Source organism: Mesocricetus auratus, unplaced genomic scaffold (genome assembly GCF_017639785.1).
Source record: "Mesocricetus auratus isolate SY011 unplaced genomic scaffold, BCM_Maur_2.0 Super-Scaffold_100033, whole genome shotgun sequence".
NCBI classification, from domain to species: domain Eukaryota; kingdom Metazoa; phylum Chordata; class Mammalia; order Rodentia; family Cricetidae; genus Mesocricetus; species Mesocricetus auratus.
Window position 1 is genome coordinate 8,887,549 of NW_024429213.1, and position 22,739 is coordinate 8,910,287.

The following is a 22,739-nucleotide window of genomic DNA, read 5'->3' on the forward strand; positions in this document are numbered from 1 at the left end:
AAAGAAATACCAATTGAATTTTTCTTCTTCTTTTTCTCCTTCTCCTTCTTCTTTTTAAAAACAAAAACAAAAAACAAAAAAACCCAAAACAAAAACAAACACGACAGGGTTTTTCCATGTTGCCCAGACTGGCCTTGAACCTCCTAGAAGTGATCTACCTCTTGAGTACTGGGAAGACAGGTGTGTCCCACCACCTCCCTACTTACAAGTGTTATTGATACAACATTTATACTTTTAAAAATGTTAAGAAACTTATGATGAAAAGTCAGAAAATGTTACTGTAGATTTCATTGGGTTTTGTGAAATTTTTCATTTGCTTTGATGGGAAGGGGGTATTTAGATTTGCTTTGGATGGGTTTAATATGGAGGTTAGTAAGACAAAATTAAGTGATGCCTGCCGTCACTGTACTTTGAGTCTCCAGATCACCAGATCTTGTCTCTGTTTTTCATAAACTGGCCCTACTTCCAACTGGCCAGTGATTTGATAACATTCTTTGTCCAATAATGTAACTGATGACAAAAGGGTATATTTAGGTAAATATAAAATGAAAGCTAGCATTACTAAGAGCTTACTATGTGCCAAGCACCATTCTAAGTGTTTCTATGTGTGTAAATGCCCCTCACCACACTGTGAGGTAAGTATTAATAACCCCCTCTTACAGAGGCACAAAGTAAAATAATTCCTTATGATTAAAATTAGCATCTGCCAAGATCAAACCACAAAGAATTGGTAGTTTGAATCCAGAGCTAGTGCACCTTAACACTGCCTATGCTGTGAACCATGCATTCTTGGAAAGTCTTCTATGTTTACAGTCTTCAATTCAGGGTCTTTTGGTTACACACAATTTCAACATATTTTCCAAGCTCAGGAAACTCACTAGAAGCATCTAAAACAATGACTTTTTCTCACTTGACATTATCAGTGTAATGCATTCTGACAGCTGAAATAACCGTGGTGTACATTTTCTGGAGGCTTCAGCTAATGGCTGTGCAGCCTTCCCTCCAAATCCAGGAAATATGTTATTCCCTTTGTCTCTGCCAGGTGCTCCAATTATGGAGATTCTGGCTCTAGTGTCACTTTAGCACATAGGGCGGGGCTGGGGGGCACAACACTATAAACCCACTCTTCAGGCAGTGAGGGCAGGCTTATTCTATTGATGTCTAGGATTCGCTGCGGTTATTCTGTGACTTTAGGAACGAGTTAATTTTATAGAATTGCATAATGCAAGGAACATATGTCGTTCAAGAAACGTGCCTTGAGCACTCTATCTTTACAATAAAGGAGTCAAACGGGAATCTGCACATCAGGAGGGAATCCCGTTGTTTAGATGGGTATTAGCAGGGTATTTGAGAAAATGATAATTAAGGCCTAAAAGGGCTTTAATCGGAGAGGCTGCGTCAAAAAGCGTCAAGTCCACAAATCGTTGGCTGTTCCTTTAAGCAGTGGAGCTGCTGCTTCCGGGATGTGGGAGAATGGTCAGCCTCTAGCCTGCGTCAGGAAGACACCCAGTGACGCTGAGCTCGGGGGTGTTTCTGGGTGGGGCTGCGCCTGCGCTGCGTGGAAGCTTCGCCAACGCTTGCGCTGTGGGAGCTTCCCATGGTCTTGCGCGTGCGTACCGCCGCCAGTCCCCTCCTTTCATACCCCTGGCGTGAGACATGGTGTTGTCGGAGCTGGCAGCGCGTCTCAATTGCACCGAGTACAAAAACTGGGTGAAGGCAGGACACTGCCTGCTGCTGCTGCGCAGCTGCCTTCAGGGCTTCATCGGCCGCGAGGTGCTCTCCTTCCATCAAGGACTGCTTGCTGCAGTCCCCGGCCTTGGTCCCAACGCCATCTGCCGCGGCGGTTCCCGGTGCAACCCGCGTGCTCGCCAGGTAAGCTGCTGGCCCAGGGTGGGACTCCTTTCCCCAGCCTGTCCGCAGTTCCCTGCGCTCGTCTCTTTCCCTTGAGGGGCGGGGCTGTTTACCTCTCCCTGGCTGTTCCTATTTCTCCGCCCTGCGCTTTCGCGCCTCATGCCTCACCTCTGCCCTCTGTAGTTTCAGCCTCAGTGTCAGGTGTGCACAGAGTGGAAACGTGAGATCTTGAGGCATCACGTCAACAGAAATGGAGACGTGCACTGGGGAAACTGCCAGCCTGGCCTCTGGCCCGTGGACGCTTGGGAGGTAGCCAAGGTAAGCATTTGCAGTCCTGAGGCAAGCAGAAGGCAGATCACCTGCTCCTCCAGGGCGGAGGGTGGAGTGAGTGCAGGCGGGGACTTCACAAACTACAGGTACTAAGATTGCTTGTAGTGTTCTAGTGGCTAAAGGTCGTTAGAGTGGACCCATCCCAGCTCAGTAAAGTAACTTTTTGCTTCCTGCAAGCATTTGAGCTTTGTTTCTTGAAAACTATATATAGCAAATATTTCAACAAGATGCTGGGGCAAGACGTATAGTAAAGCCGAGTACAGTGGCTCACACCTATTATTCCACCACTGGAGAGGCCGAGGCAGGGTTGCTGAGAGTTTGGGGATATCCTGGTCTGTATAGTTGAAGACCTTCTCTCAAAAGAAGGGGAAAAAGGATACAGACCGGGGGACGTGGAAGAACAGTTAAGGTGTGCATTAAGGTATGCTCACTAAAAGCCTCATTTTGGCCATGGAGTGCTTAGATAAGGTATAAAATTTTAGGAGGTGGAGATGTGGTGAGTTATGAGGTAGAGGTTGTTAGACCTGTCTTTAGATTTTGGTACCGTGACTTACTGCCTGGGCTGATTGGGGATTTGTTTTGATTTCTTGATATTTCCTGGAAGCTAAGTAAGTGAGTGGAGGGAGGGGCACACAAATTGAGTTTGTGAGTTATTATATAAGCAAGCAAATAATTGGCAGGTGGAACAGAGCATTGCAAGGGATGCATTTAACATGTTTGGTCTCCTTCTGTTCTCCTTATCTTTATCTGGTTTATTAAGACAAGGTCTCATGCAACCCAGGCTAGCCTTAACCATCCTAAAGTGCCTAGGATTACAGATATGTACCACCATATTTAGCAGTCTTTTTATTTTTTTAAAGATTAGAAGTTTCTGTTGGGGGCTCAGTGCTTAAGAGTAGTGGCTGTTCTTCTTAAGGACCTGGGTTCAATTCCCAGCACCCACATGGCATCTCATACCAGTCTGTAACTCCATTTCCAGGGTATCTATCTGCCACCCACATACATACATACATACATACACAAAACACCAATGCACATAAATAAAACTTTTTTTTTTAAAGTTTCTGTTGGGCTGGGCTTGGTGGTGCCAGCCTGAAATTCCAGCACTTGGGAAGTAGGGGCAGAAAGATCTCTTGAGTTTAAGGCCAGCCTGGCCTACATGGCTAGTCTACATTAGAGAGACCCTGTTTCAAAAAGAACAAGAAAATTTTTTACTATGTTAATGTGTGAGTGCAGATCACCTTCGTTCTGGTGCTCACTAGAGCCAGAAGAGGGAGTTGGATCCACTGGAACTGGAGCAGTAGGTGGTTGTTAGTCTCCTAACATGGGTGAGTGGAACCAAACTCCAGTCCTTTGGAAGAACAGTGGTTAAGTCCACTTAACCTCTTAAGCCATATTTCCAGCCCCATCCACCACCACCACCACCGTTTTTTATGGTTGCAATAGTGTTTCCAATTTCTACTTTTACCTAGAGCATACAGGAAAAAAACACCTGGAAGAAATCAAACTCTCCTTTTTTTGTGACTGTCTTGGACCTATTTAGTCTCTTATCAACTTGTCATAAAACTAGCTAGTCCAAAGGATTAAGCAGAATTATTCTATAATCCAAGATTTCTATTCCTAGATGTACACATAAGATAAAAAAAATCACGGCTATGGGTTGCTTAGCATGAGTGAACCCCTAATTTTAATTCCCCTCCTACCAGAGCACTCCCAAATCTGAAAGTAAATGTCTACAATGAAAACATATATACACATGGGTTCATGGCAGGACTATAAACAATAGCTAGAAGGTAAAACAGTCCAATGATCTACCAGGCAATGCGTGGATAAACAGAGTCCAGACAGAGGAATAGCATTTTGCCATTAAAAAGGGAAAATTAATAAAGCATGCAACGTAAAGTAGGGTTGAATCTTTAAAACATGCCAAGTGAAAGCAGCCTGGAACCTGTCATATAGCGTGAATTGTGCAGAATAGGCACATCTGTGGAGGCAGAATAGTTTTAACAGCTCTAGGGCCTAGAGAGGAGAGGTGTGATGGCTTATGGATATGAGGTTTCTTTGAGCAGATGGTGATAGTTGCTAAAAACTATCAGACTGAAAACCTCTGACTTACATACTTCAAGGGCGTATATCATACCCTAGTGGAGCTATATTTACAACCATTTGAAAATACTTAGAAAATACAGTTTAGAGGGGAAAGGAGTTCCTCTAAATCCATTCCTTCCAGCTATCACCCCAGAACTTCCTCAAAAAGAGGGTTTGGTTCTTTAGCTTCTGTGTGTCTTCCAACTCCTGCAACCCTGGCTTCTGTCCCTGCCCCATACTGCATCTTTGACCTCTCTTCTTCAGCCTTCTCCCTCCTCCTCCCAAGGTTGGCAGTGGAACCCAAGCCCTTGTACATGCTAGGAAGACACTCAACACTGAGCTACACCCCAAACTGGGTTTGTTGAAATAGTCTCAATGTGTGGCCCAGGTTGGCCTCTTGATCCTCCTACCTCTACTTCTTAACTACTAGTTTTGCAGGTGTGTCCTACACACAGCCCTTAGCTTCATGCAGGGGCCTGCAGCACTCTCAATTGGCCACTTATTTTGAAACATCCCTGCCTTTGTGGCATCTTCTCCTTCTGCCTTTGCTTATCCTCTCTAGCAGTGACCCTACCCCTGCCTACTCTTCTGAGCTACAGATGTGCATATCCAGCTGCTTACCTGACCTCTCTGCTTTATCTCCTCAGAACTTGGTATTTAGTTCTACAGTGGGGCCATTCCAAGAATATCCTCTTTTTCTTGTTCCTGTTTACATGCTGTATAAGCATTCTACCACAGGGCTGCAGTTCCAACCTGTCCCTAGGATCGTTTTTGCTTCATCTTGTTCCCTCTTGCTGCCTCTGGGTTCCTATCTGCCCATTGTTTTTGGAGTCCTTCTCCTTCCTCCCTCTACACCACAGCTCTCCACCTTTTGCCTAGTTTCTAGCTGCAACCACCCACATGGCCCTCTATAATGTTTTTGGCACCTCTGGATGGGTCTACACACAGTGCGATGCATGGCCTTTCACATAGGAGTTTGATTGGTTTGTTAACTTGTAGAATGCTTGTGGGTAGTAGTGTCAAATCACGGTTAGGTGGCCTCTGTTGCTGGCAGATCTGGCCCTCAGCCATAGCTGAGACTCAGTCAGTCCCATGTTGGGTGGCTTATAACTGCCTGTAACCCCAGTACCACAGAATCCCAGGCCTCTGACCTCCCATGGATTGACACTATTTCTCTCTCCCTTTCTCTCTTTCTCTCCCTCCCTCCCTTCCTCTTTCTCTCCCTCCCTCCCTCCCCCCCCCCCTCTCTCTCACACACACACCATAGTTCATTTCTCCACAGTGAAGAGACAGCAGAAGGCAGAGAGGCTGCTGTAGGTGTGTCTCTGCTACGTGTTTACCGAGTGGAATATGCTGGTGCAGAACTGTAAGGAGGCGATAGAGCCCCTCCCTGTTGGTTTCTGGTTCTGCAAGAGAGGAAATAATTACCCAAAGAAAACTAAAATGGCAAAGACAAGTTGTATTAGAAAGGACATACTGGGTAAAATCTACTCTATAGTGGAAAAGAAAAGCTGGGCCAGTTTAGGGCACCGAGGCTTCCTCTAACTGCATTTTCCTTTCAACAACAGCTATATTGAGCTCTTTATTTTCTTCCATATCCTTTTATCAGCCACCTGTTAGATTAGCTTCTTTGTTAACCTCTGTAGCATTCCTAATATACCTGGAAGATTGTGATGATCCTGAGGTTAGTGTGTGTACACAGAATTCTGAGCTATGGGAGACTCTGCTGTGGGTTTCTCCTTCCATTGGAGAACTTAATAACCTTGACTCTGGTGCTCTCTGTGCTTCCTGCCAGCCTTTAGAATACCAGTACAAGCATCCTGCAGAAAGCTTCATAGCCGCTTCCTGACTGGATTGTTTGCTTTCAGTAGAACATATCTCTCACTGAGAATGTCTTCTTTTTTTTCTTTCGAGAGAGTCCTTTATGTATCCTTGGTTGGCCTAGAAGTCTGTGTAGACCAGGCTGGCCTCAAACTCACAGACTTTTATGTGTCACTACTCCCAAATAAGAGTAATTTTTCATGTGTTACCTGCTCTAGCAGATGTTCTCCTCCTGTACCAGGAATGTACCTTGAGACTCCTAGTCTGGTAAATAAAGTTTCTGCGTCCAGGTTTTTGTTTTTTTGTTTGATTTTTTTTTTTTAGGGACAGGGTTTCTCTCTTTGGAGGCTGTGCTGGAACTACTCTGTAGACCAGGCTGGCCTCAAACTCACAGAGATCCGCCTGCCTCTGCTTCCCGAGTGCTGGGATTAAGGGTGTTCATAACCAACTCCCGGCTACATCCCGGTATTAGTTTGCAGATATTTCAGGAAAGAAATATATTCAAGTGTTGCTGTTATAGCATTTGTGCAACTCATTTTAGAAGATTCAACTAAAGGCAGGATAGTGCTACAATATGTGTGGTGTCTCAGTCCTAAGTTCCCTGTCTACCCCATGTGTGGGACCTATTCACCTTACACCATTGATGTCATAATTGCTGATGCTGCTGATGTCTTTATACCATGTGCTAAGCACAGTGCTCTCCCTGTCTTCCTCCTCACACCATCCTTTGAAGTGGATAAGGATACTTACCCCTAAGGACTGACAGAGACTAGGGATTGGATACCTAAGACCACAAGGCAGTGGCCTAGCTGGCATTTGAGCCTGGCTGTATACACTCCAGGTTCTGATGATGATGGATAGAAGTTTGAGGCCACCCTGGTTTACATAGTAAGCTGCAGGGTATTCAGGACTATGTAGACCCTGTCTCAAAAAAGCAAAGCAGAAGGAGAAGACTGAAAGCCAGTTACATCAGCTATATGTAATATTGCAGAGGGATAGTGCAGTCCTTCAATTACAAGGCTTAGAGTGATATGATTTTCCCCACTAGCATTTTGAACTCATGAGGTTTTAGCTTGAAACTTCGTGGAATAAGAGAACATTAGTCATCAGTTGGAAACTAGAGAAAGATTTTGCATCTCTAGCCCTCAGAGTTGGAGGACATTTGGGTGACCTACTACCTCCCCTTACTTACTATAGGCCTTCATGCCTCGAGGACTGGCAGACAAACGAGGGCCTGAGGAATGTGACGCAGTTGCTCTTTTAAGTCTCATCAATTCCTGCGATCACTTCAGGGTTGACCGGAAGAAAGTCACAGAGGTAAGAGCTGTCAGATTCAGAACTGTCCACGCAACCACTCTGGTCAGTACTGGGAAGGCTGGAGTGAAACTCCCCTGATGATAATAAGGCAGCCATGTAGGCGTAAGTTAGCAGCACTCAGAACAGCAGTGGCAAAGAAAGACTTCAGTTCCAAGTTGGCCTCACTAAACAGCTCATGGGCCTCATGTCATGTGTGCCTGCTGTGATGTCCAAGAACTGAATGTGAATGTGGTCAAGCAAAGTTTTCTGACAGTTTGTTACTGTGCGTATCTTAGGGTTTCGATTGCTGTGAAGAGACACCATGACCACAGCAACTCCTATAAAGGAAACATTCGATTGGGGCTGGCTTACAGTTCAGAGGGTTAGTCCATTATCATGGTGGGAAGCATGGCGGCATGCACGCAGACATGGTGTTGGAGAGGAGCTGAGAGTTCTACATCTGGATCCCAAGGCAGCAGGAAGAGAGAACACTGGCCTTCTGAAGCCTCAGCCCACACCCAGTGACACACTCCTCTAAAAACACCACACCTACTCCAACAGGGCTACACCTCCTAATAGTGTCGCTCCCTATGGGCCTGTTGAGGGCCATTTTCATTCAAACACTGCTGTTGGCCACTTAAGTACATAGAGCTCAGATTTATCTTCTCTGCTCTGCCATAAATAGAAGCAAAGTTGTTTTCTGTATAAAAATAGACCCGAAGTATTGGGGAGGTGGGCCAGTCAGTAAAGTATGTGCTGTGCAAGCAGAGGATCTGAGTTCAGACTCCGAGCACCTATGTAAAAACTGGGTGCACATCTCTCACCTCAGTACTGGGGACAGGGGCAGATGCAGGAGGATCCCAGAAACTTGTCTAGTAGAATCCCTATGCTCCAAGTTTACAGAGAGACCCTATCTCAAAAGTAAGGTGGAGGGTGATAGAGGAAGACACCCATTGTCAGCATCTGGCTTCTACACAGACATGTGAACATGCACATATGCATAGAACAGACATACACAAAACAAAAAAACATGTTGGTGGCACATGTCTTTAATCCCATCACCCAGGAGGCAAGAGACAGGCAGATCTCTGTGAGTTGGAGGCCAGCATGGTCTACAGAGTGAGTTCCAGGACAGCCAGAACTACACAGAGAAACCCTGTCTTGTAAAGCTTTAAAAATAATAATATAGGGCTAGGCGTGAAACTCAATAGTAACATACTTGTAAGGCTTACACAAGGCTCTAAATTCCATCCTCATCCCCAGCAAAAAAAAAAAGAAGAAAGAATAACACTGGCCTTCTGTAAAAATAGCTGTGAGATCAAATGAGGTAGAACTGGAAAAAATATAAACACTAATGAATAATATATGTCCGGGTAGATCACTCTTCATGTGTCAGAACTCTTACAACTCTGAGGTCCTTGAAGAGAGTGTGTAGAAGCCTTGGATTATTTATTATTGGTCAAAAGTGTTACTATTTGAGCAGTGTGGCAGCAGCTGAAGATGTGTCCTCCCAGAGATGAAGATTTAATGTAGCGGTTGGACCCTACCTTCTAGCCAAGAATGCAGACTATTTGAGTTGTCTTTAAATATACGATAGCATTGTTTTTCTCATAGGCAAGAGTTTATTTTGTTTTCATCATGGTTTCCACATGAGCAATCTCCTTTTACACAGATTTACTCCCCTTACACAGCTTCCTGGCACTGGATGGGATTTGAAAGATTTTGCGCACCTGTGTATTGTCTGCTATAGCCTAAGGTTTTATCTGGGACCAATGTGCTTGCTCTTTGGCAGGTTGTTTTAAGATATTTGGGGGAAAGAAGATGGAAAAAAATTTTTCTTAGGGTTTCTGTTGCTGTGATAGTTGCCATGACCAAAAGCAACCTGGGGAGGAGAGGTTGCATTTTAGCTTACAGTTCAGAGCAGGAACTCAAACAGTGCAGGAACCCAGGGGGAAGGAGCTCATACAGATGCCATGGAGAGATGCTGTTTATGTAACCGAGGTGGCACCACCCACAATAAGGTAGGCCCTCCCACATCAGCCATCAATCAAGAAAATGTACCACCTGCCAATTGACTCAAGCTCATGTCAAATTGACATTTTGCCAACACAAAGCCATTTGGGGGGAATGATTTCTAGGGCTAAGGATGGAGGTTTCTTTGTATTTCTTGTTTATTTTCTTTTTGAGACAAGGTATCACTGTGTGTGCCTTGAACTCTTGATTGTCTTGCCTCCAGGTGCTGTCTTTATAAGCTGAATGGCACCATGACTGTCAGCGTTTCTCCTTTTTTAGAGAGATTTATTTTTATTTTCTGTGTATGGGTGCTGGGTCTGCATGTATGTCTGTGTACCATGTACACGCAGTGCCAGTGGAGGCCAGAAGAGATGTCAGGTCCCTTTGAACTGGAGGTACAGATGTTACCTGCCATGTAAGTGTGGAAATCAAACCTGGCTTCTCTAGAAGAACAGCAAGTGTTCTTAACCACCGAGCCTCGTCTCTAGCCCCTTCTTTGTATTTCTCTACCTTAATTGATATTTGTGTGTCAGAATAATTCTTTAATACTTGATAGTATTCTATACCAAAATCTAGCTTGTAGTTCTCTTTATTTGTGCTATATGAATTTACAAAATTAGTATATTTGTCATTTTTAACATTTATTATATGTGTATGACTGTTTTGCCTACATGTATGTATGTGCACCATGTGCCTACCTGGTGTCTCTCGAAGTCAGAAAAGGGCATCAGTTTTCTTGGAGCTGGAGTTACAGAAGGTTGTGAGACACCGTGTGAGTACTAGTAATTGAACCTAGGTTCTTTGCAAGAGCAACAAGTGCTTGCTTTTGCGGGGGAAGGAGGGGGTGAGACAGGATTTCCCTGTGTAGCATTGGCTATCCTGTGACTAGCTTTGTAAACCAGGATGGCCTCAAATTCATAGATCCACCTGCTTCCTGAGTGTTGGGATTAAAGGCATTTGCCACCACTGCCTGACCAACAAGTATTCTTAACCACCAAGTGCCATAGATTTCTTTGTTGTATGTATAAACATATGTGTATATTTAGATGTGGTCATGTGACTGTAAGAGGACAACTTTTAAAAGTCAGTTCTCTCCATCGTGTGGGTTCCAGGGATCAAAGGTTGTCAGGCTTGGTGACAAGCACTTTTACCTACTGAAGTATCTTGACAGTTCCTGCCTAGTTACTTTAAAAAAAAAAACTTTTGAATTAGTTGTCATTAAATCTGAACTTCTATCTTTGAAATCAGAAAATAGGAAGGCCTGGTGACAGTGAGTTCATAAACCTCCCATAGCAACAAACCACAAGTTGAGTGTAAGCTGCTGCTTTAGATGGGGTGTCCATTCTCCAGTTCATGCCAATCCCTTCTAGCTTCATCATCCTACCTGCTTCTAAAGCAGCTTCACTAATGTGTCCCCTGACCCTTGAGAGCATTTCAGTATGCGACCAACAGGGACTTCGCTGCTTGATAGATGCTCTCTGGGCAGGTACAAAATAAAGGTCTGACTTAGGGGCTAGAGGGGTTCATTGTCTGCCATTTTAAATACTTGCTAGATTATGCAGTGGTCTCATGAAATGTCCAAGCCTTGTCCTATGGATACCATGCTGCTCAATGTTACAGTTTAGTAAAGTCTTTCTGTAATTTCTTTTTAGAGTTAAAATGTTTCAGATTACCCTATTCACTTAGAAGGTTTTAAAATAAATGACACTTATTTACATTGTTTTTTGGTTTTGGTTTTTCGAGACAGGGTTTCTCTGTGGCTTTGGAGGGGCTGTCCTGGAACTCGCTCTTGTAGTAAAGATCCTCCTGCCTCTGCCTCCCGAGTGCTGGGATTAAAGGTGTACGGCACCACCAACCGGCCATTTATTTGCATTTTCTTATTACGTTTCTTCACTTGTTGAGGAGGAAGAGGGCCTATGGCACTGTGCATATATGGAAGTCAAAGGACAACTTGGAGTAGTTGGTTTTCTCCTTCTGTATTATGACTTTTCTATAAAAGAAAGCATTTGATTGGGTGTGAGAGATTAGAGGCTGTGATGGTGGTGTAAAGTCATGGCAGCAGGAACAGCTGACCGCGAACATGAGCTGCAGCAGGAGGTAGAGAACACACTGGGAGTGGTTTGAATGTTTGGAAACAACAAAACCTCACCTCAGTGAGTCACCTTCTCCAACAGTGCCACACACCTCCTAACCCTTCCTACACAATTCTCTTAACAGGACCGACTATTCAGACACGTAAGCCTGTGTGGGGCATTCTCATTCAGTCCACATGCCTTCTACTGTGTGGGCTCCAGGGATTGAATTTACCTTTTGGGGCTTCACGACAAGCACCTTTACCTACTGAGCCATACCAGCCCAACTTCGTTTTTGTTTTTCTGTAGGTAATTAAATGTCGGAATGAGATAATGCACTCTTCAGAGATGAAAGTATCATCTACATGGCTTCGAGATTTTCAGATAAAGATTCAGAATTTTCTGAATGAATTCAAGAGTATTCCAGAGATTATAGCAGTATATTCCAGAATAGAACAGGTAAAGATCTTTATAGAGTCATTTGGGGTTTTCTTTTTTTATTACTGTAGCCCCACCTGGCCTTGGAGCTTGATATGTAGACTGGGTTGTTCACACATGTTTACTTTGCTTAATAAGTGATAGGATTATAGGCATACACCACCACACCCATCTGAAACTTCATTTAACAGTTCTGGTATACAAACCTAAGAGGTCAAAAACATTCATAGCCATTCATTTAGAATTTGATGTTAGCTGGGTGGTGGTGGTACTGGCCTTTAATCCCAGCACTCAGGAGGCAGAGGCAGGTGGATCTCTGTGAGCTCGAGACCAGCCTAGTTTGATAAGCCAGATGTGGTGGTGCATAAATTCCAGCACTTGGGAGACTGAGGCAGAAGTATGGATATTTATTTCAAAGCTAGCCTTTATTACATAGTAAGTTCTTGGGAAGCCTGAGCTACATAATGAGACCCTGTCTCAAACAGAAAGATGAATTTGATCTTTATTTAAAGTAAAATGTCTTTATTATTGTTGAGATGCTAGTGATAATGCACATAGATCCTCATGAATGCCAGGCAAGCACACTACACTACTAGTCTTTATTTTATTCTATTATTGCCTGGAAGGCCAACTTGGGGGTGAACCTAGGCCTGGACCTCACACATGGCAAGTACTTTCTCACTGAACTGCAGCCCCAGCCCCAAATGTGGTAGAAAATGTAGAATTTAGATTGGTATAAAATGTGGAATTAACAAGCTGAGATTTTCTTTAATAACAGTGTGTGGTTACAATAGGTCTAGGTAATGGTATTTTATTATAAACTCTTTGAGTTATCCATTAGAATTTCTTTTCCGTTAATGTACTTCATTTATTTTGTGTGTATGTGAGTGCATGTGTGTCTATGTGGATATGCATAAGTGTGCACACATACACAGATGTGCGCATGCCACAGATCAGAGGACAACTCTTGGGAGTGTGTTCTCTCCTTTCAACTTACGAGATCGGGGTGTCAGGCCTGCACCCCATTATTACATACAAGTGACTGAGGTGTGGCTTGGGGAGAGGTTAGTTGTCTATCACAGTTAGTCCCTGAGTGCCATCCCCAGCACTGCAAACAGTGATGCATTTTAAGAATAAACTATTAGGCTGCGTGGTGGTGGCGCACGCCTTTAATCCCAGCACTTGGGAGGCAGAGGCAGGTGGACCTGTGTGAGTTCCAGGACAGCCTGGTCTGCAAGAGCTAGTTCCAGGACAGCTTCCAAAGCCACAGAGAAACCTTGTCTGGAAAAACTGAAACAAAACAACAGCAGCAAAAAGAATGAACTTTTCATGTGAAGGTGAATCCAGGAGACGTTGGGGAGGAGTAGGAGTGAATATGACCAAAATACATTGTGTACATGTATGAAATTCTTGAAGAATTCATACAAAATATTTTAAAACCCAAGCTTTAGAAAATAGTTTGTTCATGGATCTGTGTGGTCACCCCACAGCTGTTGACATCTGACTGGGCTGTGCACATTCCTGAGGAAGATGAACGCGATGGGTGTGAATTTGAAATAGGAAGTCACTTGAGTGTGAGCCAGATTCATGAAATTGAAATGGAATTGCTGAAGGAAAAACTGCAAGAGATGTATCTTCAAGCAGCAGCAGAAGAGATGTTGCCAGAAGAGGTACAGGGAAGGGGAAATGCGTGAAGAAAGGCCGTGGCAGCAGCGGTGGCGGCTAGTTTTCATAGTGTTTCTAGTGCTGTGATAAGCACCATGACAAAGAGCACTTCGTCACTGAGGGAGGGCAGGGCAGGACCCTGGAAGCAGGGACTGAAGTGCAAGCCATGGAGGGTGCTGCTTACTGGCTTGCTCCTCTTGGCTTATTCAGCCTGCTTTCCTAGAGAACTCAGGCCCACATGCCCAGGATGCTACCACCCACATTGATTTAGGCCTGGGCCCTTCCACATCAATCCTTAATCAAGAAAATACCCCATAGGCTTGCCCACACACCAGTTTGGTGGAAACATTTTTTTCTCAATTGGGGTTTTTCTGTCTTCCAAAATAACTCTAGCATGTGTCAAGTTGACATAAAATTCCAGTCAGGACAGACACAGAGAGCCAGGTGATTTCTAGTACATATTTTTCCAGTGTTTACTGATCATATGTTTGTTGTTTTCTTTGTTTGATTTGGCTTAGTTTGGTCTTTTGAAACAGGGTTTCTCTGTATAACAGCCCTGGTTGTCTTGGAACTCACTTTGTGGACCAGGCTGGCCTCGAACTCATAGCGATCCGCCTGCCTCTGTCTTCGAAGTTCTGGCGTTAAAGGTGCGTGCCACCACCTCCCAGCCTGATAATATATTTTAGCAGGTATTTTCACTTAGCATATATCTAAGGACCTAATATTTGTCCCCAAGTGAAATAGTGACATAAGAGTTAAAACAGAATTCGGAACAAGATACTTGATGGGTTATCATCTCACAGGGGGATCCCCCCCCCACTAGAAAAAAGGGAAAAGGTGCTCAAGGATGCAGGAAGAGGTCAGTAGTTGGCCTGGGAGGATGGATGTTCTTAGCAGAAATGTGAAAGGCTGAGTAGTAGCCCAGAAAGCACAAGTGGTATCATGGAGGAGTGTGGCAGGGCAGGGGGAAACTGTTTTGAAAGGTTTTCTGTGCCGCTGCACTGACCCCAAGCTGTTTTGGACTTTAGTCCCTGAAATCAGTAGGGAAATGCTGGATTAGCAGGAAATAAGTGTTAGAAACGTGTAGCCCTCCGTGTGCAGCAGGTCTGCTACCTTAGAGACACTGGCTACTGTACATTTCTAGCTCTGCTTGCCTGTTTGAGTCAGGAAAAGGAGGGCTCCAGGTCTCTACATAGAAAAGGTCTTTTAATTAATGCAAATACAACACATCTTTACATAGTTAAACAAATGCAGCATAAACAAATGTAACACATCTTTGTCTAGTTAAACAAAAATTCCACAATGTGTTCGGTTCCCCCAGCACTATTAATATAATAGTAATAGTACCTAGTAGTTTTGTAATAAGCATGGGGACCAATGAAGGCAATCTGGGATAAACCCAGTGCAGACACACCCATAGTGCCACTGAGAATCTTTGTGCTTGATAAAATGTTGAGAAGTATGTTGTTGGGGAATTTAAATCAGTATATCTCTATACATGGCACTCTATTCAATCAGAGTTAAAGCTACCTTCTATTTCTATAAACAGGAATATCACTTGTACAAGTCACACATGTGTGACAGTAAATTCCACATGGTTTTCTGAACAAAAGGTTCAGAATATGTTGAAAATGGGCGTTCCATAATTGGAATATTATTCAGATGTAAAAAAATCAGAGTTAGGGTACTGGCTGCTCTTGTGGGAGACCCAGGTTTGGTTTCCAGCACCCATCTATAACTCCAGTTTCAGGGGGATATGATGTCCTCTTCTGGTCTCTGCAGGCATCATACACACACATAGTACACATACATGGATGCAGACAAAGCACTCGTACACATAAAATAAATCTAACAAAATAATGAGACTTAAGGAAGGAGGAGGATCTTTTATTTAAGGCAGGTATAAAGTATATAACAGCCTGGGTGGTGGTGGCACAGTCTTAATCCCAGCACTCGGGAGGCAGAGGCAGTTGGCTCTCTGAGTTGAAGTCCAGCCTGGTCTACAAAGCAAGTTGTAGGACAGCCAGAGATGTTATACAGAGAAAAAAGTAAATAAGATGGCTTCTTGTATATAGTCACCTGTAAAGATGAGAATGGGATAACGAGGGACAAATTTAAGAGTGTTGACTTGTTAACCTCATTCCCTGTTGACTTGGAATTTTGTATCTGAACATTTAATGCTGTTTTATAGATGTGTCTTCTATCAGTAATACTTGTATAGGCACAAAACTCAAAAGTATAGGATGAACACTTTGCATAGAAATTCAAGTTTTGAAGCAAAAAAGTTGAGGTGATAAGCAAACACCCTCTATGTGGTCTTAGAATTAGCTATACTGGGTCATGTTTGGTTTGAGTGGAAGGAGCTTGTTTTATTAGTTTTGGTTTTTTGAGACATGATCTCTGGCTGGTCTGTAACTCAGTATGTAGAGCAGGCTAGACTTGAACTCATAGAGATTCATCTGCCTCTGCCTCTGCAGTGCTGAGACAAAGGTTTTAGCTACCACACGAGCGACATGAGTGTGTCTTGTTTTAAAGAATTTGTTTTTGCTGGGCGGTGGTGGCGCACACCTTTAATTCCAGCACTAACGAGACAGAGGCAGGTGGATCTCTGTGAGTTGGAGACCAGCCTGGTCTACAGAGTGAGTTCCAGGACAATCTCCAAAGCCACAGAGACCCCTGTCTCGAAAATAAAACAAAACAAAAACAATTAAAAAAAAGAATTTGTTTTTGGTTTGCAGATTTAACCTGTGTGTGCCTGGGTGCCACTGGTTGGTGTTTCTGTCTCCTGGTAGACATTTAGACAGGAGCAGGTTGTTGAGGGGCATGCTCCTGCTGCTGAGCTCCAGCTCCAGCCTTGGGAGCCAGTCTCGGAACTACTCAGAGTTCCATCTGAAGGGAACTCTGTTGTAAAAATGAGCCTGAGCAACACTGTACGCCTTCCTCTTGCAGATCGCAAATCGACTGGGTGTGGTGAAAGCGTTTCTGAAAAACAATGCAGATCTCAGAAATGGCCTTTCAGAAGACATGCAGAAGCTAGACAGCCTCCATCTACAGCATCAAAAAGAAGTTTCAGAGGCCGATGAGAGACAGGCACCTGAAGGAGAGGCTTGAGGTGAGTTTACATTCAGGATGGTTAACATCCCTTTGATGTTTGTTTTCTTATGTGAAGCCACATTGAACCAACAGTCTCACTTGCTTTCCCTGTGCCCTTACTATTCCAAATGAAGGTTGGGTATGGTGGTGCACACCTTTAACCTCAGCGTCTGGGAGGCAGAGGCAGGTGGAGTTTCTGTGAGTTTGAGGCCAGCCTGATCAACATATTGAGTTCCAGGACAGCTAGGACTACACAGAGAAACCCTATCTTGAAATAAAGAAACATGCAAACTTTACCAAAGGAAGGACAGGGGACCTTCCTTTGTTTATTTTCTCATTAATGGCTCACATACCTGTAAAGCCTCAACTCTCTGTAGCATGTCAGCCTCATATACAGAAGTCAAGGTCTGCTCTTAGGTGAACCAACATACTATTTATAACATAGTCAGAAACCATTCTGTCTTCAGATGATGCTAGAGTGCCCAGCTTTTACTCTGGCATTCATTGTGCCTGACTAGAGTCCATAAGAAAGCTGGTTAATGTAAGTAACTGTTTCATTTATTTTTGCCAAATAATAAAAATGCAAATAATTCTCTTTTAGTTTACATTGTGCTTTGACAAATTTCAGGCAAGTCAGCCTGACTTCAGGGCAGGCTTCCTCCTCTCTGTAAAATGGAAATATTTCCAAAACATAGGGGTTTTTGTTGTCCTGGTCTTTCCCATGATGCTTCAGAGATTTCTTCCTTCCTTCCTTCCTTCCTTTGTCTCCCCCCCTCTCTTTTTCTTTCCCTTTTTTTCCTATATTCATCGCTTTGGAGTTGTGTGATGTATACAGTCAAAACAGACTAGTCTTGTGTTGTTTTTTTGCTACCACCCAGGGACTTTGTGCTGTTTCTAAGGTAAGAGTCTCTCTGGTCCTAAACTATAGATTTTTACATGGTGAGGAGTAGGTCTGTGTGAGGGAGTGTTCTGCCCCTGGCAGAGGTGTACTGTACCCCCTCTTCTGCCTGGAAGTTTCACTCTGACAGTGCCAAAGAGTGAACTTGGATGTAAGTGTCCAAATAGAAAAACTTTAGTTATAAAGGCAAGAGAGAAGTGGCCACTTCCTACCATTTCCCTCTGAGTGTAGAACTGTTACTAAGGTGCTTAAGTAGCCAGACATAGAGGGCAAGGGATTGCCAGGCTCTCAGTAGCTGGCTAGAAAACAGCTTGACTGAGCTATGCAAGGGAGGCCCAGGCTGCTGTCCCAGAAGGGATAGCTGGAAAAGGTCAGTTGTCAGTTTGCTGTGGATAGGGCACAGATGGGGCATGAGATGGCTTATGCCTGTGATCTCAGCTACTTGGAAGGCTGCAGTGAGAGGATTCCAAGTTCTAGACCAGCCAGGGCAGCTGTGTGAGACCCTATCTACAAATGAAACAAATCATAAGGAGGTGTGGTACAGTTGTGAAACATTTACTTAATATGTCAGACCCTGGAGTCAGTCCTCAGCTTCCTTTCCCCCAAAGACAAAGCAAAGTCCCCATGGTTCCAACGCCTCTGAAATACTTGTGTCCCCTGTGCCAAGTGCAGGGCCTAGGCCTAATGACCCAAGACTATTGGTAGAAATGCTACTTATTATAGTCTTAGCTTAGCTCTCACTCTGTAAAATGAGAAATTTCATCATTCTTACAGATATTCAAACAATTCATTCTCTTTGAACATATTCATAGATTCATTCCCAGCCGATGCACCCCCACCTGTGTGGAAGCCTTATACCATTGTCTGCAGTGTTCTGTGGGAGTCAAATTAACTTCTTCCTTTCCCTCCATCTGCTCATTCCCAAGGTAATTCCATTAGACTGCTTCGTGTCACCTCCAGACTTTGCTGTGCTCTCAAACTGCCTAGAAGAAATGTTCCATGCCAACACTCAGCAAGGATGAGATTGCTCCTTCTCCTGGTCAGCTGCCTGCCCAAGTTGGACTCTGCAGACTGGGTGGAGTGAGAGAGAGAGACTGTATTTGGCATGTATTTTGACTTTAGAACCCAAATGTGCCTGTAGCTTGGTTATTTCATTTCCTGGTTGCTTTTTGTTTTTTCAGTCTTATGTTTTCTTTCTCCTTTCATTTTTTTCTCTTCTCAAGTTCCTTGAGAAGGCTTCAAGAGGAAAACAAGATTTTGCATTTATTTTGCAACATTGCCAAAGCAAAAAAAAAACTGTAATGAAATATCTCTTCCTTCAAGATCTGAGGTACAAAACATAAAAGCTTGATTCACTAACCCATGAAGACCTGGTTTCTAAAGTTTGTCTTTATCAATCTAGCACATACTTACCAAATGTCAACCCTGTGCAAGATACAAATGTAAATCTTCCACTGTGATAAATCAAGAGTATTGTTTAGAAAACTTTATATTAGTAACGTTTTGTTGCATTGAAACAGAAGGAAGACTCTTATTTTAAGGGCTCTAAAGCAAGTGTGGCCTCTACTGAGGCATTAGCCTCTAGCCATCTCTTCAACAGAACTGCATCTGGGTAGAGGGTATGTACAAATGGATGCTCACCACAACGTTGATACCTAGCCACTAGTAGAGAGGACCTGCTAAATACGGCGTAGAACTTCTGCACTATGTACTATGCCATGTAATTGTTAGAAAGAATGAGCCCGCCGGGTGGTGGTGGCCACGCCTTTAATCCCAGCATTTGGGATGCAGAGGCAGGCGGATTTCTGTGAGTTCCAGATGTGCCTGGTCTACAAGAGCTAATTCCAAAGCCACAGAGAAACCCTGTCTCGAGGAAAAAAAAAAGAATGAGCCCATGCTGCAGTAATGTGAATTACCTATAAGGCATCTAAAGTAAAGAAAAGGCTGAGGGGGGAGATCAGCGGTGGGGCACTTGCTTGCCCAGCATGCATGATGCCTTGAATTAGATCCCTACTCCACTGCCAAATGCAGATAAATGGAGAAGCAAGGTGCTTAATAATACCTAGCATGCTAAAATGCTGTTTGGATTGTATAATAACTGAGGCCTGGAAAGCCTTTTTTCCAAGTCTCTCTGTTGCATTATATCCCAGAGGAATTGGGTCTATGGGGAGTAGTCGGAAGGAATTCAGCTTTTGTATTTTGTATATTGGTTTTATAATAAACATGCACTCATTTTGAAACTTTTTATCACAGTTGTTAATTTCAAAACAAGGCACACGAGCAACATATTGCAAGCCTTCTATATCAGATTGCATGTATTTTGTTGTAGCCTCCTTTTTGTCGCTGCACCTCCAGGGGTGCTTCTGAATCCTAGCACCAGGAAAGGAAGTTCAGGAAGGGCATTGCCTTCTGCCTAGGCTGCCTTCATCGCCCTGGGGAGTACCTGTCTCCATCCCAAAGTATGGCTTGTACTCAACCTCTCCCTGGGACTCAGGTGGTTGATAGTTTTGACAGAATTTGTAGAGAAAAATGACTGAATCATAGTTGCAAAGGTAAGGTGGTCCTTAGCTTGAGCCTTTTCTTTATCAGGGAGTTCAGAGAACTTGAAGAAAATGTGACATATTCAACTCTGTAAAAACACTTGAATTCTAGGAACCGACTTAAGGTGTTGGTGGCTAGTCCTAATAGAAAACTAGCTCTGCTAAATTTAAGAGGGTTTCTGGCTTCCTAAAGCAGTGGGAGAGCTCTGGAGATGGTTACATTCCTAAGGTCAAGAGGATTCTGCCTGGGAGAATTATGAAATGATTGTTACTCTAGTAATTGGGAGTTGGGTTTCATTGATGTATTTGTTACTTAGCATGGCTTTAAACACTAGTATCGTAGGTAATACAGGGCTAGCTGACCTAGGTGGACATGTTAGAATTGGTAAATGAGCTGAGTGCTGCATCAGAGTAGAGTAGAGTATTTCAGTCTTGTAGATCATGTCTCTAAGCATTTGCCCTCTAAGTTCTAACTGCACTGATAGGAAATTATCAGCAGACATTACCTCCTTTTCCTTTGCCAGATTAATTAGAAACTTACCTGCTCTGAAGAGCCTTCACTCGACAGTGGCATTCATTAAAATATATTCATGTTACAAAATACACTTTGTGAGACATGCCTAAAATATTAATTTCTACTCCTGTGAAGTAAAAAATGACCTTTATTGTTTTAATAAAAATTTTAATATAGTTCACTTTGTAACCTTAAGGACTGAGTTTGTATTATTGCAATGTAGTCTGAGTTACCTACACTATTAAGAGCTACTTTTAACTTCCAGAAACTTCTCAAACCCATGCTCTGATGTATGCACATTAGTAATGAGCATAGAACTCTATAAACTGGGCACTTTGTGGCAGCTCTTTTCGAGGTACATCTCTGTTACTTGATACTATCAGAAAAGCATGGCAGTTTTCATTTCAGAACCTATGTGGCAGGCCAGCCTCCAAAGGTGACCGCTGGTGATTCCTGTCAGCTATTCCACAGTGAACCAGGGTTGGTTTGTGAACACAGCAAAGGTGATGATGCATCAGTGCATGATTAAGCTGCAACAGAGGAAGACTTCCTTCTTCCATCCTTTGCAAATGCCACTGTGGAGGAAGCCATGTTGTGTCATGAGCAGTCTTTTGGAGATGTCTGCAGGAGAATAAGAAACTGAAGCCTGCAAAAACGGTGAACCTGGAAATAGATATTCCAGCCACAGGCTATGCTTCAGAGACCTCACAACTGTGAGACAGGGTTTGTTTTGAGCTGTTAAGTTATGGGCTGGTTGGTTATATAGCAACTGATACCCTGTCCTATAATTTGTTCCCTACCCTCCACCCTCATATTTAGAATGGGAAAGGGACTTCCCACAACAAAACTAATGCTTGGATGCTGCACAAGATGAGAACTTTTCCTGGAGTTCCACTGTTAGGCCTGTCTTAGCCAACAGCTGATAGCCTCAGAACCTTGCAGAAGTGTTTTTAATTTTTTTTTTTTGCATTTGCAAACTTTATCAGAAGCAGGTTCAGCACTTCTCCCAGAAAGTACCTAGGCCTTCCTGTGTTCAGTATAATCCTGGGCAAGGATCAAATCCCAGAGGACAACCTGCCCTAATGATAATAATCTCACCTCCCAACTGTAACATGAATTAATAAAAGACCCAGAGACAGATATTGGGGTTCAACCTGAAGTTCCGAGAAACAAAGTAGCCAAGATACCAGAGAGTTCTAACAGGGCTGGGGCATCCCCATTCTCAGTGAGGCTGGAGAATGAATGCCTGATACTGAGACCTTATATACTTCCCTAATGCTGGGATCATCTTTGTGTGAGCTGTTTCTCTTTAGGACTGGATCAATCTTGTATAAATCTGGGTGGCCTTGGACTCACAGAGATCTGTCTACCTCTTAATCCTGAGTCCTGGGATTAAAGGTGTGTGCCTGGCTTCTATGACTGTGCCTGACTTTGCATTCCGAATCCTCAGGCAAGCTTTAATAAATCATAAATTATATATCACCACACCCAACCTCCATCTTTCTCCCCTCTTTACAAGCTCTCTGGTTTAAGACATAGGCACGCAGAGAATTCCTAGGGGATGCTCTGAGCCACTGCTGCTGACCAGTGACTCTCGTGCCCCCCTCCCCCCAGCTAGTTTTCAATCCTTTGGGCGTGATTTTCCACTTTAAAGGAGAAATGGAAAGAACTATGATTTGGGCATGTTTCCCTAAAACTCTAAGAACTGACAGCAACCATCTTGAGTCCTTTACCCCATCTTCATTTCAGCTTCCGTAGTTGCTCCAGGTCACAAAGAGACACTAGACTCTTAAGTATTTGAAAATCTAAACTGGAATTTCACTACATTTAGACCTAAATCTAAATGTTTCCCTCTCCAGAAACAGTCCCCCCACCCTACCCTCCTTTGTATAGGGATTTGTCTCACTACCAAATTTGAGTAAGTCATCTGTGGCACCAAAAAGCCTGTTCCCTAGAGAGGTTTTTCGGTTTGGTTTTGGTTTTTTTAGTAAGCTACGAGTGGATGTTTTGGTTTTCCTCCTATCTTTCTCCCTTGTCTAACCCTGAGTGTACCTGGGAAACCATTCTCCACACAGTTCACAAAACAGGCAACACTCAAGATCAGTTTGGTGCTTTTTTCT

At 43.5% G+C, this 22,739-nt stretch overlaps 1 protein-coding gene across 3 annotated transcripts; it reads left to right on the top strand.

Moving 5' to 3' along the window:
* The first annotated feature begins 137 nt into the window (after positions 1-137).
* CUNHXorf38 (chromosome unknown CXorf38 homolog) lies at positions 138-19,805 on the top strand. 3 transcript variants are annotated; one of them, XM_005080561.4, is made up of 7 exons: positions 143-1,872; positions 2,035-2,169; positions 7,288-7,407; positions 11,781-11,930; positions 13,400-13,579; positions 16,524-16,686; positions 18,492-19,805. In XM_005080561.4, the coding sequence occupies exons 1-6, from the start codon at positions 1,657-1,659 to the stop codon at positions 16,683-16,685; spliced, it is 963 nt and encodes a 320-aa protein (XP_005080618.1). In that variant the 5' UTR covers positions 143-1,656; the 3' UTR covers position 16,686; positions 18,492-19,805. The 3 variants fall into 3 exon arrangements, with proteins under 3 accessions (XP_012976334.1, XP_012976333.1, XP_005080618.1); XM_013120880.3 differs by lacking the exon at positions 11,781-11,930 and having other exon boundaries at positions 138-1,872; XM_013120879.3 differs by lacking the exon at positions 7,288-7,407 and having other exon boundaries at positions 142-1,872.
* The last annotated feature ends 2,934 nt before the right edge of the window (positions 19,806-22,739 follow it).

Excerpts from the sequence above, each read along its gene's own strand:
- CUNHXorf38 (XM_005080561.4), top strand. The coding sequence starts at position 1,657 with ATGGTGTTGTCGGAGCTGGCAGCGCGTCTCAATTGCACCGAGTACAAA. Across the intron at positions 7,408-11,780 it reads ACCGGAAGAAAGTCACAGAG|GTAATTAAATGTCGGAATGA; the intron begins GTAAGAGCTGTC and ends GTTTTTCTGTAG. Across the intron at positions 13,580-16,523 it reads AAGAGATGTTGCCAGAAGAG|ATCGCAAATCGACTGGGTGT; the intron begins GTACAGGGAAGG and ends TTCCTCTTGCAG.